This window comes from Oncorhynchus keta, chromosome 21, assembly GCF_023373465.1.
Source record: "Oncorhynchus keta strain PuntledgeMale-10-30-2019 chromosome 21, Oket_V2, whole genome shotgun sequence".
NCBI lineage: Eukaryota > Metazoa > Chordata > Actinopteri > Salmoniformes > Salmonidae > Oncorhynchus > Oncorhynchus keta.
Window position 1 is genome coordinate 41,723,916 of NC_068441.1, and position 18,304 is coordinate 41,742,219.

Consider the following 18,304-nt stretch of genomic DNA (forward strand, 5'->3'; position numbering starts at 1 on the left):
AAACTATAGTTTGTGAACAAGAAATTTGTGGAGTTTTTATGACTCAAATCTAAGTGTATGTAAACTTCTAACTTCAACTGTATATACAGTGGGGCAAAAGTTATTTAGTCAGCCACCAATTGTGCAAGTTCTCCCACTTAAAAGATGAGAGAGGCCTGTAATTTTCATCATACGTACACTTCAACTATGACAGACAAAATTAGAGAGAAAAATCTAGAAAATCACATTGTAGGATTTTTACTGAATTTATTTGCAAATTATGGTGGAAAATAAGTATTTGGTCACCTACAAACGAGCAAGATTTCTGGCTCTCACAGACCTGTAATTTCTTCTTTAAGAGGCTCCCCTGTCCTCCACTCGTTACCTGTATTAATGGCACCTGTTTGAACTTGTTATCAGTATAAAAGACACCTGTCCACATCCTCAAACAGTCACACTCCAAACTCCACTATGGCCAAGACCAAAGAGCTGTCAAAGGACACCAGAAACAAAATTGTAGACCTGCACCAGGCTGGGAAGACTGAATCTGCAATAGGTAAGCAGCTTGGTTTGAGGAAATCAACTGTGGGAACAATTATTAGGAAATGGAAGACATACAAGACCACTGATAATCTCCCTCGATCTGGGGCTCCACGCAAGATCTCATCCCGTGGGGTCAAAATGATCACAAGAACGGTGAGCAAAAATCCCAGAACCACACAGGGGGACCCAGTGAATGACCTGCAGAGAGCTGGGACCAAAGTAATAAAGCCTACCACCAGTAACACACTACGCCGCCATGGACTCAAATCCTGCAGTGCCAGACGTGTCCCCCTGCTTAAGCCAGTACATGTCCAGGCCCGTCTGAAGTTTACTAGAGAGCATTTGGATGATCCAGAAGAAGATTGGGAGAATGTCATATGGTCAGATGAAACCAAAATATAACTTTTTGGTAAAAACTCAACTCGTCATGTTTGGAGGACAAAGAATGATGAGTTGCATCCAAAGAACACCATACCTACTGTGCATGGGGGTGGAAACATCATGCTTTGGGGCTGTTTTTCTGCAAAGGGACCAGTATGACTGATCTGTATAAAGGAAAGAATGAATGGGGCCATGTATCGTGAGATTTTGAGTGAAAACCTCCTTCCATCAGCAAGGGCATTGAAGATGAAACGTGGCTGGGTCTTTCAGCATGACAATGATCCCAAACGCACCGCCCGGGCAACGAAGGAGTGGCTTCGTAAGAAGCATTTCAAGGTCCTGGAGTGGCCTAGCCAGTCTCCAGATCTCAACCCCAAAGAAAATCTTTGGAGGGAGTTGAAAGTCTGTGTTGCCCAGCAACAGCCCCAAAACATTACTGCTCTAGAGGAGATCTGCATGGAGGAATGGGCCAAAATACCAGCAACAGTATGTGAAAACCTTGTGAAGACTTACAGAAAACGTTTGACCTCTGTCATTGCCAACAAAGGGTATATAACAAAGTATTGAGATAAACTTTTGTTATTGACCAAATACTTATTTTCCACCATAATTTGCAAATAAATTCATGAAAAATCCTACAATATGATTTTCTGGATTTTATTTCGTCTCAATTTTTCTGCCATAGTTGAAGTGTAGCTGTGATGAAAGGCCTCTCTCATCTTTTTAAGTGGGAGAACTTGCACAATTGGTGGCTGACTAAATACTTTTTTGCCCCACTGTATATACCTGAGGCGTACAATGTATTAACATAGCATATGTGTATGTTACGTTTGCTATGACATGCTGTGGCTGTGGTTTTTGAGTGTCTTATTGCCTATTGGTCCACATATTTCATTATAGTGATTATGTTCCCCATACTCTATATAATATATATGTGTGTATGTAAACTTCCAACTTCAACTGTATATAGGTAGGAGCTACCGAATGTGATTTTGGACTAAACGGTTCTGGGGAACTACAGTAAGCTTCATAATGTAAAATAATGAGACAGGTCAAATGAAGATCGCAATCTGCTTCATCTTCTAACACATTGCACAAGTTGACTCTAGGTATTTACTTAAAGAGTTGCTACAAATATTAAAATGTATTTAAAAACTTTAAATAAATACTTTCAACGGTATTGATGGTATTGAAAAACTCTATCCTGTGGCTTTTTCCAAATTCCCCGGTATACAGTATATATGGGATAGCGCCCAAGTCTAACACTTACGCCACTAAACATACCACCAGGGGTCTATTCACAGTCCCCAGTAAGACTAGCTGTTGCCATTGGCGTTGGCTAATGGGGATCCTAATAAATCTAAGCTTCAATGGATGTTTCTCAAATATTTTTATCAAACACATATTATCACGTTTTACATTTGTATCTATAGAGCATCCATGTAATCTTATTGATTGTGAGCTAAAAGGCAAAACGGATCCTACTCTGTCATGTTTGATACATACAGCTCCATATGTGTTTTGGAGGAGTTTAGCACCCAGTCTTTCAGACACCTCTGGCGTATTCACTTTGCTGCAAGTGGTGATGGAGAGCTCTGTCAAAACAGCTTACATTATTCAGCTTGCCTCCTTACCTCATTGCTCATGATTTGTAAGTGTGTTTATATTCACATCAGTACAGTATTGAGATTGTCACCCTTCTTTGTCTCCCCTCTATCCCTCCCTCCTCCATCCCTCCATCTCTGCCTCTGCTTTATTTTCACTCTGAGGTGGTGGTGGAGGAAACGCTACCCTTGCGTTGAGGATGCTACCCTTGCATTGGGGATTCTACCCCTGCGGTGAAGATGCTACTCTTGCAGTGTATATGCTACTCTTGAGGTGGAGATGCTACTCTTGCGGTGGAGATGCTACTCTTGAGGTGGAGATGCTACTCTTGAGGTGGAGATGCTACTCTTGAGGTGGAGATGCTACTCTTGATGTGGGGGATGCTACTCTTGATGTGGGGGATGCTACTCTTGAGGTGGGGGATGCTACTCTTGAGGTGGGGGATGCTAATCTTGCGGTGGAGATTCTACTCTTGAGGTGGAGATGCTACTCTTGAGGTGGGAGATTCTACTCTTGAGGTGGAGATGCTACTCTTGAGGTGGGGGATGCTACTCTTGAGGTGGGGGATGCTACTCTTGAGGTGGGGGATGCTACTCTTGTGGTGGGGGATGCTACTCTTGAGGTGGGGGATGCTACTCTTGAGGTGGGGGATGCTACTCTTGAGGTGGGGGATGCTACTCTTGAGGTGGGGGATGCTACTCTTGTGGTAGAAATGCTACTCATGCGGTGGAGGATGCTACTCTTGATGTGGAGGATGCTACTCTTGTGGTAGAAATGCTACTCGTGCGGTGGAGGATGCTACTCTTGAGGTGGAGATGCTACTCTCGTGGTTGTGATGCTACTCTTTCAGTGACATGCTTAAGTGAAGTAGATACTCTGTGCACTATGTAATCAAATGTAACTCTTTGTCGTGTAATCCGTTGGGTCATTTTCTAAGCCCCCAGGCAGACGAAGACACTGGAGTTCACCTCTCCACTGTGTCAACCGAAGACTCCATGATAATGGCAGTATAGATACAGGCCGTTTTACTGACAAAATGTCAACACAGCCTACATAAAGTGGCCTCTTACCTTCTTACCCTGTTTTTTGTCTTTATTTGGAGGACGAATATTTGGCCTTTGAATGTTTGCTTCATGTGAGTGGAGGTCCATGGTATTGAGGGTTAGGCCATCAGAAACATGTTTACAAAATGTGGTTCTGGGTTTTGAGTCACCTCGGCCTAACACATCAATTACTGCGTTCTGAAGGTATTGAATCACCTGAAGTCTTTGATTTTATCAGGAGAAAGACAACTCTCACACTGTTGCTGAAAAGGTTTCTAGCAAACGTGACTTGTCTGTGGGATTTTGGCAACTGGTGGCCTGTGACACTGTTCTGCGTTGACTATAACATTTTGGGCAAGAAATAAGACTCATTACGTCAAACAATTTGCACCTGGAAATGTACTACCTTCTTCTCTGACACACACACACACACACACACACAAGATGGCGTAGCAGTCAGACGTCTTGTCGTGTCGTGTCCCTTGTATATATCGTTTTTTTTTAAAACATATTTTTCTTTGCATATCTTTCAAAACATTTTGCTAAACCTCAAAATCTAAATACTCTCCTGCAACCCGCCTCACCCAATGTAGCGTGGATCTGCTTTTTTTCCTAAAGTATTTATATTTACTTCAGATCCGGAACCCCTCAACTGAAGCTAGCCAGCTAACTACCAGCTATCAGTCAGCAAACCATTGCTAGCGGTCATCAGCTAACCGGTCATCAGCTAACCTTTAGCTCGGAAAGCTCTCGCCAGTTCGAACAACGCGACTCTAACCAGAGCATAACGGACCTATTATTTTTATCCCCGGATTCCCACTGCAAACGGAACATTTTCAGCTGGATCTTCACAACTAGCTAATTAGCTAACCGCAACCCCGGATGATTACTCCTGGCTAGCGTTTCCATCCACTTAGCTTGAAGCTAGCCCGGCCAGAGCTCCTGTGCTACCACCGAAGCATACTCCTGGGCTACAATATCCGGACCCACGACCGGTCTATCGATGTCACCGCATGAAGAGGCATAAACAGACTCACCCCATCGCGATGTCCCTCAAAGGCTAACTTTCTAGCCCTTGCTATCTGCTTGCTTGCTAATTCGGCCTGCTAACTGCTAGCTTGTTTAGCCCCGGCCTACTAACTGTTAGCTTGTTAGCACAGGCCTGCTAACTGTCTGAATCGCCGCGTCCCCAGCCAGCCCAACCACTCACTGGACCCATATTTACTTTCAATCTCTTTTCGATTTTTAATTCGATTATACCTTCCGGTAACCTGCCTCACCCAATGTGATACGGAATCGCTATTATTTTTAATTTTTAAAACACAAGAACCTCCCGAAGCTAACCAGCTAACTAGCTACAAGCTATTTAGTCATTGTTAGCCACTGGTAGCGGCTTTTACCTTCTGCACAGCCAGCCAGTTTTTTTAACCTGGATAATACAGTCTAGCTTCCCTGCCCCATCCACCGCTGCCCCCTGGACACTGATCACTACATAGCTGATGCATTCTGGACTGTCCATTAATCACGGTACTCCATTCTGCTTGTTTATGTTTTATCTGTCGGCCCCAGCCGCACTCAGGCTCTGTGTGTAGTTAATCCGACCCTCCCTGCCAAGTCAAGCCATTTTACCTGCTGTTGTTGTGCTAGCTGATTAGCTGTTGTTGTCTCACCTACTGTTTTAGCGAGCTCTCCCAATTCAACACCTGTGATTACTGTATGACTCGCTGTATGTCTCTCTCAAATGTCAATATGCCTTGTATACTGTTGTTCAGGTTAGTTATCATTGTTTTAGTTTACAATGGAGCCCCTAGTTCCACTCTTCATACCCCTCATACCTCCTTTGTCCCACCTCCCACACATGCGGTGACCTCACCCATTACAACCAGCATGTCCAGAGATACAACCTCCCTCATCATCACCCAGTGCCTGGGGCTTACCTCCGCTGTACCCGCACCCCACCATACCCCTGTCTGCGCATTATGCCCTGAATATATTCTACCATGCCCAGAAATCTGCTCCTTTTATTCTTTGTCCCCAACGCTCTAGGCGACCAGTTTTGATAGCCTTTAGCCGCACCCTCATACTACTCCTCCTCTGTTCCGCGGGTGATGTAGAGGTAAACCCAGGCCCTGCATGTCCCCATCTCCACCAGTCCTACAATCTAAGCTAGATGCCAGGTACAACCCTAAATCTGTAAACAAGGGCACCCTCATAGACGTCATCCTGACCAACTGGCCCCTCAAATACACCTCCGCTGTCTTCAACCAGGATCTCAGCGATCCCCCCATTGCCTGTATCCACTACGGAGCCGCAGTCAAACGACCACCCCTCATCACTGTCAAACACTCCCTAAAACACTTCTGTGAGCAGGCCTTTCTAATCGACCTGGCCTGGGTATCCTGGAAGGACATTGACCTCATCCCGTCAGTTGAGGATGCCTGGTCATTCTTTAAAAGTAACTTCCTCACCATTTTAGATAAGCATGCTCCGTTCAAAAAATGCAGAACTAAGAACAGATATAGCCCTTGGTTCACGCCAGACCTGACTGCCCTCGACCAGCACAAAAACATTCTGTGGCGGACTGCAATAGCATTGAATAGTCCCCGCAATCTACAACTGTTCAGGGAAGTCAGGAACCAATACACGCAGTCAGTCAGGAAAGCTAAGGCCAGCTTCTTCAGGCAGAAATTTGCATCCTGTAGCTCCAACTCCAAAAGGTTCTGGGACACTGTGAAGTCCATGGAGAACAAGAGCACCTCCTCCCAGCTGCCCACTGCACTGAGGCTAGGTAACACGGTCACCACCGATAAATACATGATTATCGAAAACTTCAACAAGCATTTCTCAACGGCTGGCCATGCCTTCCGCCTGGCTACTCCAACCTCGGCCAACAGCCCCCCCCCCCGCAGCTACTCGCCCAAGCCTCTCCATGTTCTCCTTTACCCAAATCCAGATAGCAGATGTTCTGAAAGAGCTGCAAAACCTGGATCCATACAAATCAGCTGGGCTTGACAATCTGGACCCTCTATTTCTGAAACTATCCGCCATTGTCGCAACCCCTATTACAAGCCTGTTCAACCTCTCTTTCATATCGTCTGAGATCCCCAAGGATTGGAAAGCTGCCACAGTCATCCCCCTCTTCAAAGGGGGAGACACCCTGGACCCAAACTGTTACAGACCTATATCCATCCTGCCCTGCCTATATAAGGTCTTCGAAAGCCAAGTCAACAAACAGGTCACTGACCATCTCGAATCCCACCGTACCTTCTCCGCTGTGCAATCTGGTTTCCGAGCCGGTCACGGGTGCACCTCAGCCACGCTCAAGGTACTAAACGATATCATAACCGCCATCGATAAAAGACAGTACTGTGCAGCTGTCTTCATCGACCTTGCCAAGGCTTTCGACTCTGTCAATCACCATACTCTTATCGGCAGACTCAGTAGTCTCGGTTTTTCTGATGACTGCCGTGCCTGGTTCACCAACTACTTTGCAGACAGAGCTCAGTGTTTCAAATCGGAGGGCATGCTGTCCGGTCCTCTGGCAGTCTCTATGGGGGTGCCACAGGGTTCAATTCTCGGGCCGACTCTTTTCTCTGTATATATCAATGATGTTGCTCTTGCTGCGGGCAATTCCCTGATCCACCTCTACGCAGACGACACCATTCTATATACTTCCGGCCTGTCCTTGGACCCTGTGCTATCTAACCTCCAAACGAGCTTCAATACCATACAACACTCCTTCCGTGGCCTCCAACTGCTCTTAAACGCTAGTAAAGCCAAATGCTTTTCAACCGTTCGCTGCCTGCACCCGCTCACCTGACTAGCATCACCATCCTGGATGGTTCCGACCTTGAATATGTGGACATCTATAAGTACCTAGGTGTCTGGCTAGACTGTAAACTCTCCTTCCAGACTCATATCAAACATCTCCAATCGAAAATCAAATCTAGAGTCGGCTTTCTATTTCGCAACAAAGCCTCCTTCACTCACGCCGCCAAACTTACCCTAGTAAAACTGACTATCCTAGCGATCCTCGACTTCGGCGATGTCATCTACAAAATAGCTTCCAACTCTCTACTCAGCAAACTGGATGCAGTTTATCACAGTGCCATGCGTTTTGTCACTAAAGCACCTTATACCACCCACCACTGCGACTTGTATGCTCTAGTCGGCTGGCCCTCGCTACATATTCGTCGCCCGACCCACTGGCTCCATGTCATCTACAAGTCCATGCTAGGTAAAGCTCCGCCTTATCTCAGTTCACTGGTCATGATGGCAACACCCATCCGTAGCACGCGCTCCAGCAGGTGTATCTCACTGATCATCCCTAAAGCCAACACCTCATTTGGCCGCCTTTCGTTCCAGTTCTCTGCTGCCTGTGACTGGAACGAATGGCAAAAATCGCTGAAGTTGGAGACTTTTATCTCCCTCACCAACTTCAAACATCAGCTATCTGAGCAGCTAACCGATCGCTGCAGCTGTACATAGTCTATTGGTAAATAGCCCACCCATTTTCACCTACCTCATCCCCATACTGTTTTTATTTATTTACTTTTCTGCTCTTTTACACACCAATATCTCTACCTGTACATGATCATCTGATCATTTATCACTCCAGTGTTAATCTGCAAAATTGTAATTATTCGCCTACCTCCTCATGCCTTTTGCACACATTGTATATAGACTCCCCTTTTTTTCTACTGTGTTATTGACTTGTTAATTGTTTACTCCATGTGTAACTCTGTGTTGTCTGTTCACACTGCTATGCTTTATCTTGGCCAGGTCGCAGTTGCAAATGAGAACTTGTTCTCAACTAGCCTACCTGGTTAAATAAAGGTGAAATAAATCTAAATAAATAAAATAAACACACACACACACACAAACACCAGTGGCATAGCCAGAACTATAGGTAAAGCAGCGAATTGCTGCAATTTTACACATTTTACCATGGGGCAATGACAAAAAAGTTGTAGTTTTATAGCTAATCTCATGCTATTCTACACATTCTGCTATTAGGCTGATAGAACATTTCGCTGTTTTAAAGCTAATTGAAGCTATAAATATACGTCTGTTGACTGAATAAAGCTCTGGATTATGAGCTATCTTGTTTGCTAAATTAACAAATGAAATATGCAGTGGCATGGTGCATATAGCCATAGAAGCACAGTGACATATGCCTCAATGTAGTCATATTCTAGACTTATTGGTGGTGTGGCTTTCAGTTAGTTCTTTTTGGCAACCCATCTCGTGAGATTGAATGTTATTCCAGTTCACCTGTTCTGATATATTTAATAAAATATGAAAAACCCAGTGCACTGCTTGGTATGCATTCCATCCTATGGTGTTTGCATGTTTAGTTAAAAATACAAGTAATGTCCTCTTTGGAACACAGACAAATGAAGAGCATAAAAAAATATAGCTCCCAATGCCTACACCCCTGACACACACACACAACCTTTGATACTCTTATCTGTTTGTGCTACAAGCTTGGCACACCTGATTTGGGGCGTTTCTCTCATTATTTTTTATTTATTTAATATATTTTAGAATAAGGCTGTAACGTAACAAAATGTGGAAAAAGTCAAGGGGTCTGAATACTTTCCGAAGGCACTGTATATACAGGAGCCACAATGCAGCCATCAGAGGTCATAAAACAGATCACATACTGACTAATCCACCAGAGGTCATAGGACAGATCACATACTGACTAATCCACCAGAGGTCATAGGACATATCACATACTGACTAATCCACCAGAGGTCATAGGACAGATCACATACTGACTAATCCATCAGAGGTCATAGGACAGGTCACATACTGACTAATCCACCAGAGGTCATAAAACAGGTCACATACTGACTAATCCACCAGAGGTCATAAAACAGGTCACATACTGACTAATCCACCAGAGGTCATAGGACAGATCACATACTGACTAATCCACCAGAGGTCATAAAACAGGTCACATACTGACTAATCCACCAGAGGTCATTGGACAGATCACATACTGACTAATCCACCAGAGGTCATAGGACATATCACATACTGACTAATCCACCAGTGGTCATAAAACAGATCACATACTGACTAATCCACCAGAGGTCATAAAACAGGGCACATACTGACTAATCCAACAGAGGTCATAAAACAGGTCACATACTGACTAATCCATCAGAGGTCATTGGACATATCACATACTGACTAATCCATCTGAGTTCATAAAACAGGACACATACTGACTAATCCACCAGAGGTCATAAAACAGGGTACATACTGACTAATCCACCAGAGGTCATAAAACAGGGCACATACTGACTAATCCAACAGAGGTCATAGGACAGGTCACATACTGACTAATCCCGCTGTGTGCTTTTCAGGTCAATGGTCACAAAAGTTCATTTCTCTCTCTCTCTCTCTCTCTCTCTCTCTCTCTCTCTCTCTCTCTCTCTCTCTCTCTTTCTCTTTCTCTTTCTCTTTCTCTGTAGTGATGGAAAATATGGCTGTGAGTACCTCCACTCTGGCCAATGAGGAGTTTGACAGAAACGTACCGCGGATCTGCGGTGTGTGTGGGGACAAGGCCACCGGTTTCCACTTCAATGCCATGACCTGCGAGGGCTGCAAGGGTTTCTTCAGGTACGGACACACACACACACACTCCTGGCAACAACAAGCCCTTTTGTTGTGGTTATACACACACACACACACACACACACACACACACACACACACACACACACACACACACACACACACACACACACACACACACACACACACACACACACACACACACACACACACGGACAGAAAGCTACTTTACGCCCAGTCGTCCACGCTTACATAAGAGCACGCACAAACATACTGTGTCATACTATGCATGCTTGATCAAGCGCCCAGACATGCATACATTTACAGTTCATCACACGCTGAAGCACACACACGTCCTGTACACTCAACTAATTAAAGTAGGATGCACCAAATGACCTCTCCTCTATGTGTGTGAATGTGTGCATGTCTGTTTTCCTGCATGGGTCCATTTTTCCACAGCTCATGTGTAACACCTCTTCTCAGAGTAGAGCAGGCAGGCCCATTGCCCTAGCGACTTCAGACTCCACACAGACACAGCTTGTAAACATGCTGCTGGAGAACCAGTACTGTTCTTCCTTCAGACACGTCTGTGTCAACACAGTTCATGTATAAAGACAAAGACTGAAAAATTAGTATTCTTTCCATACTTATGTCCCAGCAGCCCTTGGCTTACACTTTGTTTTCAGGCAGGTGTGTGTGCGCGCGTGTTTACAGATGTAGGATATTAATTTGATCATCCTATTGCAGGAGAATACAACGTGTGTTGTATTTGAGATATGAAAAGGCTTCTGAACTTTTCTATTTCCACGTTGACATTTCAGACTTGATTTTCCCTTATGAAAAATGTATCAACCTCTAGAAAAATGTCCATTAATTATCATCCACATAATAATTCACATTTCCTCATGCTGCAGAATTATTTTCCTGCTCTAGCGAACTGGCTCAAATTAAGATTCTACATCTGTATGTGTGTCAGAGAAGGAGGAAGAAGATGTTTCTTAACATATTTACAGTAATTACACGTGTGGGTGTTTGTGAGTGTGTGGGAGGGGGATATATGGGTGCGTGTGCACGTCCGTGTGTTTGTGAGTGTGTGGGAGGGGGATATATGTGGGGGGTTGCGTGTGCACGTCCATGTGTCTGTGAGTGTGTGGGGAAGGGATATATTCGGGGGGGTGCGTGTGCACGTCCGTGTGTTTGTGAGTGTGTGGGAGGGGATATATGCGGGGAGTGCGTGTGCACGTCCATGTGTGTGTGTGTGGGAGGGGATATATGCGGGGGGTGCATGTAAACGTCCGTGTGTTTGTAAGTGTGTGGGAGGGGGATATATGCGGGGGTGCGTGTGTACGTCTGTGTGTTTGTGAGTGTGTGGGGAAGGGATATATGCGGGGGGGTGCGTGTGCACGTCCGTGTGTTTGTGAGTGCACACGTTTGAATTTTTCCACGTGGTGTTACAGCCTGAATTGAAAATGTATAACATTTCGATTTTTTGGTCGCTGGCCTCAACACCATACCCTATAATGCCAAAATGGAATTATGTTTTTTTTTTATTTTTACAAATTAATAAAAAATTAAAGCTGAAAAGTCTTCAGTCAATAAATATTCCACCCCTTTATTAATGCAAGCCTAGATAAGTTCAGGAGTAAAAATGTGCTTAAGTTACATAATGAGTTGCATGGCATCACTATGTGCAATAATAGTGTTTAACATGATTTTTGAATGACTACCTCATCTCTGTACCCCACAAATACAATTATATGGAAGGTCCCTCAGTCAAGCAGTGAATTTCAAACACAGATTCAACCACAAAGACCAGGGAGATTTTCCAATGCCTCGCAAAAAAGGGCACTTATTGGTACATGGGTAAAACATTGAATATCCCTTTGAGCATGGTGAAGTTATTCATTACACTTTGGATGGTGTACAAACACCCAGTCACTACAAAGATACAGGTTTCCTTCCTAACTCAGTTGCCGGAGAGGAAGGAAACCGCTCAGGGAATAAACTATGAGGCCAATGGTGACTGGAAAACAGTTACAGAATGTAATGGCTGTGTTAGGAGGAAACTGAGGATGGTCAACAACATTGTAGTTACTCCACAATACTAACCTAAATGACAGAGTGAAAAGAAGGAATCATTTCCAAAACATGCATCCTGTTTGCAACAAGACACTAAAGTAATACTGCAAAAAATGGGGCAAAGCAATTAACATTTTGTCCTGAAAACAAAGTGTTATGTTTGGGACAAATCCAATAAAACACATTACTGAGTACCACTCTCCAAATTTGTAAGCATATTGGTGGCTGCATCATGTTTTGGGTATTTGTATGTATTAGGGATTCCCATTAGCTGTTGCCAAGGCAGCAGCTACTCTTCCTGGCATCCAAGCACATTAAGCCACTTACACTACATATATATAAAAAAAGATTAAACAGTATCATATAACAGTATTACACATCTACATACAGTTGAAGTCGGAAGTTTACATACACTTAGGTTGGAGTCATTAAAACTCGTTTTTCAACCACTCCACAAATTTCTTGTTAACAAACTATAGTTTTGGCAAGTCGGTTAGGACATCTACTTTGTGCATGACACAAGTAATTTTCCAACAATTGTTTACAGACAGATTATTTCACTTATATATTTCACTTATCACTGTATCACAATTCCAGTGGGTCAGAAGTTTACATACACTAAGTTGACTGTGCCTTTAAACAGTCTTTAGAAGCTTCTGATAGGCTAATTGGAGTCAATTGGAGGTGTACCTCTGGATGTATTTCAAGGCCTAACTTCAAACTCAGTGCTTCTTTGCTTGATATCATGGGAAAATCAGAAGAAATCAGCCAAGACCTCAGAAAAAAATAGTTGACCTCCACAAGTCTGGTTCATCCTTGGGAGCAATTTCCAAACGCCTGAAGGCACCACATTCATCTGTACAAACAATAGTATGCAAGTATAAACACCATGGTACCGCGCAGCCATCATACCGCTCAGGAAGGAGACGCGTTCTGTCTCCTAGAGATGAACGTATTTTGGTGCGAAAAGTGCAAATCAATCCCAGAACAACAGCAAAGGACCTTGTGAAGATGCTGGAGGAAACAGGTACAAAAGTATCTATATCCACAGTAAAACGAGTCCGATATCAACATTACCTGAAAGGCCACTCAGCAAGGAAGAAGCCACTGCTCCAAAACCTACATAAAAAAGACAGACCACGGTTTGCATCTGCACATGGGGACAAAGATCGTACTTTTTGGAGAAATGTCCTCTGGTCTCATGAAACAAAATTAGAACTGTTTGGCCATAATGACCATCGTTATGTTTGGAGGCTTGCAAGCCGAAGAACATCATCCCAACCATGAAGCACTAGATGGCAGCATCATGTTGTGGGGGTGCTTTGCTGCAGGAGAGACTGGTGCACTTCACAAAATAGATGGCATCACGAGGTAAGAAAATGATGTGGATATGTTGAAGCAACATCTCAAATCATCAGTCAGGAAGTTAAAGCTTGGTTGCAAATGGGTCTTCCAAATGGACGATGACCCCAAGCATACTTTCAAAGTTGTGGCAAAATAGCTTAAGGATAACAAAGTCAAGGTATTGGAGTGGCCATCACAAAGCCCTGACCTCAATCATATAGAACATTTGTGGGCAGAACTGAAAAGGTGTGTGCGAGCAAGGAGGCCGACAAACCTGACTCATTTACACCAGCTCTGTCAGGAGCCAAAATTCACCAAACTTATTGTGGGAAGCTTGTGGAAGGCTACCCGAAGCGTTTGACCCAAGTTAAACTATTTAAAGGCAATGCTACCAAATACTAATTGAGTGTATGTAAACTTCTGACCCAGTGGGAATGTGATGAAATAAATAAAAGCTGAAATAAATCATCCTCTCTACTATTATTCTGATATTTCACATTCTTAAAATAAAGTGGTGATCCCAACTGACCTAAGACAGGGAATTGTGAAAAACTGAGTTTAAATGTATTTAAATGTATTTGGCTAAGGTGTATGTAAACTTCCGAAGTTCAACTGTATCTACAATACAAAATGTAAAATACCACCATATTACAATAGACTAGACAGCTGCCCTGGGGAATTCCTTATTCTAACTGGATTATGTTGGAGAGGCTTCCATCGAAGAACACCCTCTGTGTTCTGTTAGACAGGTAACTCTTTGTCCACAATATAGCAGGGGGTGTAAAGCCATAACCTGTTTTTTTCCAGCACTAGACTATGAACGATAATGTCAAAAGCCGCAATGAAGTCTTAACAAATCAGCCCCCACAATCGTTTTATGAATTTCTCGGCCTATCATTAGACAATTGTGTAAGTGCTGTGCTTATTGAAAATCCTTCCCTATAAGCATGCTGAAAGTCTGTCACTTTGTTTACTGTAAAATAACATTGTATCTGGTCAAACACAATTTTTTCCCAAAGTTTACTAAGGGTTGGTAACGGGCTGATTGGTCGGCTATTTGAGCCAGTAAAAGGGGGCTTTACTATTCTTGGGTAGCGGAATGACTTTTGCTTCCCTCCAGGCCTGAGGGCACACACTTTATAGCAGGCTTAAATTGAAGATATGGCAAATATGAGTTGCAAAATTGTCCGCTATTATCCTCAGTAATTTTCCATTCAAGTTGTCAGACCCCGGTGGCTTGTCATTGTTGATAGGTGAAAAAATGGTTGTCTCTTCCACACTTCCTTTACAGAATTCAAAAGTACAATGCTTGCCTTTCATAATTTGGTCAGATATACTTGGATGTGTCGTGTCAGTTTGTTGCCAATGAAGAAAATAATTAAAACATTGAACATTCAATAAATGTGCAGAAATGTACAAATAAATCAATTCACTTTGTCGTTAAGGGTTATTGTGTGTAGATGGGAGGGGAAAAAAGTGTATTTAATTGTTTTCAGGCTGTAACACCGCAAAATGTAGAATAAGTCAAGGGTTATGAATACTGTCTGAAGGCACTGTATGTCCTAACATATTTACGGTAATATGTGTGTGTTGCACTGAATATCTTTGTAGCATGACCCTCTCTCTCTCTCTCTCTCTCTCTCTCTCTCTCTCTCTCTCTCTCTCTCTCTCTCTCTCTCTCTCTCTCTCTCTCTCTCTCTTTCCGTCTACTGGCATGTGTGTGCTTCTTTGAGTAGGAACCAGAGAAGAGGTGAAGGATATCAATATTTATGGAATGACACCGTGATTACACATTTCCGTCACTACTGACTGATTGATAGTAGTGCCGGGACAATAAACCGGAAAAGACCGACACCAACCGAACAGGCCACTTATCAATAATCAAGCACCTTATGCTGATATTGTTAAATATAAGTAGCCTATACTAGAGAAATGTGAAGTTTGAAATGAAATGCGTCTGCTAGTACAGGGGCTTGGGAAAGTATTCACCCCCTTTGGCTCCTATTTTGTTGCCTTACAACCTGGAATTAAAATAGATTTTGGGGGGGGGGTTGTATCATTTGATTTACACAACATGCCTACCACTTTGAAGATTAAAATATTGTTTTTATTGTGAAACAAGAAATAAGACAAAAAAACAGACAACTTAAATCTGCATAACTATTCACCCCCAAAGTCAAGACTTTGTAGAGCCGCCTTTTGCAGCAATTACAGCTGCAGTTCTCTTGGGGTATGTCTCTATAAGCTTGGCACATCTGGGATTTTTGAGTGGTATGGGTTCCGCTGGTTTACAGCAATCTTTAAGTGATACCACAGATTCTCAATTGGATTGAGGCCTGGGCTTTGACTAGGCCAAACCCCCTTAAACCACACAAGTGTTGCTTTAGCAGTATGCTTAGGGTCATTTGTCCTGCTGGAAGGTGAACCTCCATCCCAGTCTCAAATCTCTGGAAGACTGAAACAGGTTTCCCTCAAGAATTTCCCTGTATTTAGCTCTATCCATCATTCCTTCAATTCTGACCAGTTTCCCAGTCCCTGCTGATGGAAAAACATCCCCACAGCATGATGCTGCCACCATCATGCTATACTCTAGGGATGTTGTTGGGTTTGCTCCAGACATAGCTATATTCTTTGATGGCCAAAAAGCTACATTTTAGTCTCATCTGACCAGAGTACCTTCTTCCATATGTTTGGGGAGTCTCCCACATGCCTTTTGGAGAAACACCAAACATGTTTGCTTATTTTTTCTTTAAGCAATGGCTATTTTTCTGGCCACTCTTCCATAAAGCCCAGCTCTGTGAAGTGTCCGGCATAAAGTGGTCCTATGGACAGATACTCCAATCTCTGCTATGGAGCTTTGCATCTCCTTCAGGGTTACCTTTGGTCTCTTTGTTGCCTCTCTGATTAATGCCCTCCTTGCCTGGTCCATGAGTTTAGGTGGGCTGCCCTCTCTTGACAGGTTTGTTGCAGTGCCATATTCTTTCCATTTGTATACATTTATAATGTATTTAATGGTGTTCCGTGGGATGTTCAAAGTTTCTGATCTTTTTTTATAACCCAACCCTGATCTGTACTTCTCCACAGCTTTGTCTCTGACCTGTTTGGAGAGCTCCTTGGTCTGCATGGTGCATACTTTTACAAGGCACTGTATGTGCTTACTGTCAATTGATAGGTATAACATTTGAAGTAGTAGTTGGAGTTTTAAGTAACTGTGATGCACATGAATGTTATAAACATATTGTTCTATTTGTCATTATTGTAATAATTCATCTCAGATAGTCACAAGGAAGGTCATAGGTCATACAGTATAACGTGTGGCAAAAGGGTCACGCTGCTTGCAGCACCATGTTTAAGGACATTCATCACATTCCTCCATCTCTCTCTTTCTACTTCTCTCCCCCCGCCACCACTCTCTCTCTTTCTACTTCTCCCCCCACCACCACTCTCTCTCTTTCTACTTCTCTCCCCCCGCCACCACTCTCTCTCTTTCTACTTCTCTCCCCCCGCCACCACTCTCTCTCTTTCTACTTCTCTCCCCCCGCCACCACTCTCTCTCTTTCTACTTCTCTCCCCCCGCCACCACTCTCTCTCTTTTTACTTCTCTCCCCCCGCCACCACTCTCTCTCTTTCTATTTCTACCCCCCTCCACCACTCTCTCTCTTTCTCTTTCTTCCCCCCCTCTTTCCCCCCCCCGCTACTCTCTCTCTTTCTACTTCTCCCCGCCGCCACTCTCTCTCTCTCTTTCTACTTCTCTCCCCCCCCTGCTACTCTCTCTTTCTACTTCCCCCACCACTCTCTCTCTTTCTCTCTTTCTCTTTCTCCCCCGCTACTCTCTCTCTTTCTTTCTACTTCTCCCCCTGCTGCCACTCTTTCTCTTTCTACTTCTCTCCCCCCACCACCACTCTTTCTATTTCTACCCCCCTCCACCACTCTCTCCCTTTCTACTTCCCCCACCCCGCTACTCTCTCTCTTTCTACTTCTCCCCCCCGCCACTCTCTCTCTTTCTACTTTCCCCCCCGCTACTCTCTCTCTTTCTACTTCTCCCCCCTGCTACTCTCTCTCTTTCTACTTCTCCCCCCGCCGCCACTCTCTCTCTTTCTACTTCTCCCCCCGCTCCCCCACTCTCTCTCTTTCTACTTCCCCCCCGCTACTCTCTCTCTTTCTACTTCTCCCCCCCCGCTACTCTCTCTCTTTCTACTTCTCTCCCCCGCTGCCACTCTCTCTCTTTCTACTTCTCTCCCCCGCACCGCCACTCTCTCTCTTTCTACTTCTCTCCCCACCTGCCACCACTCTCTCTCTTTCTACTTTCTCCCCCCCGCCGCCACTCTCTCTCTTTCTACTTCTCTCCCCCGCTGCCACTCTCTCTCTTTCTACTTCTCTCCCCCCCCACCGCCCCTCTCTCTCTTTCTACTTCTCTCCCCCCGCACCGCCACTCTCTCTCTTTCTACTTCTCTCCCCCCGCACCGCCACTCTCTCTCTTTCTACTTCTCTCCCCGCACCGCCACTCTCTCTCTTTCTACTTCTCTCCCCACCTGCCACCACTCTCTCTCTTTCTACTTCTCTCCCCCCCACCGCCACTCTCTCTCTTTCTACTTCTCCCCCCCGCCGCCACTCTCTCTCTTTCTACTTCTCTCCCCCACCGCCACTCTCTCTCTTTCTACTTCTCCCCCGCCACCACTCTCTCTCTTTCTACTTCTCTCCCCGCCGCCACTCTCTCTCTTTCTACTTCTCTCCCCCCGCCA

General features: G+C 44.3%; 1 protein-coding gene across 4 annotated transcripts in view; it reads left to right on the plus strand.

Moving 5' to 3' along the window:
* The window catches only part of LOC118400575 (vitamin D3 receptor B-like), a 147,838-nt gene that overhangs the window by 52,034 nt on the left and 77,500 nt on the right, over positions 1 to 18,304 (plus strand). For all 4 annotated transcript variants that reach the window (XM_052473944.1, XM_052473946.1, XM_052473943.1 and 1 more), the window contains one exon: positions 10,037 to 10,184. In XM_052473944.1, the coding sequence (XP_052329904.1) occupies positions 10,037 to 10,184 (148 nt within the window). The remainder of the gene's footprint in view (positions 1 to 10,036; positions 10,185 to 18,304) is intronic.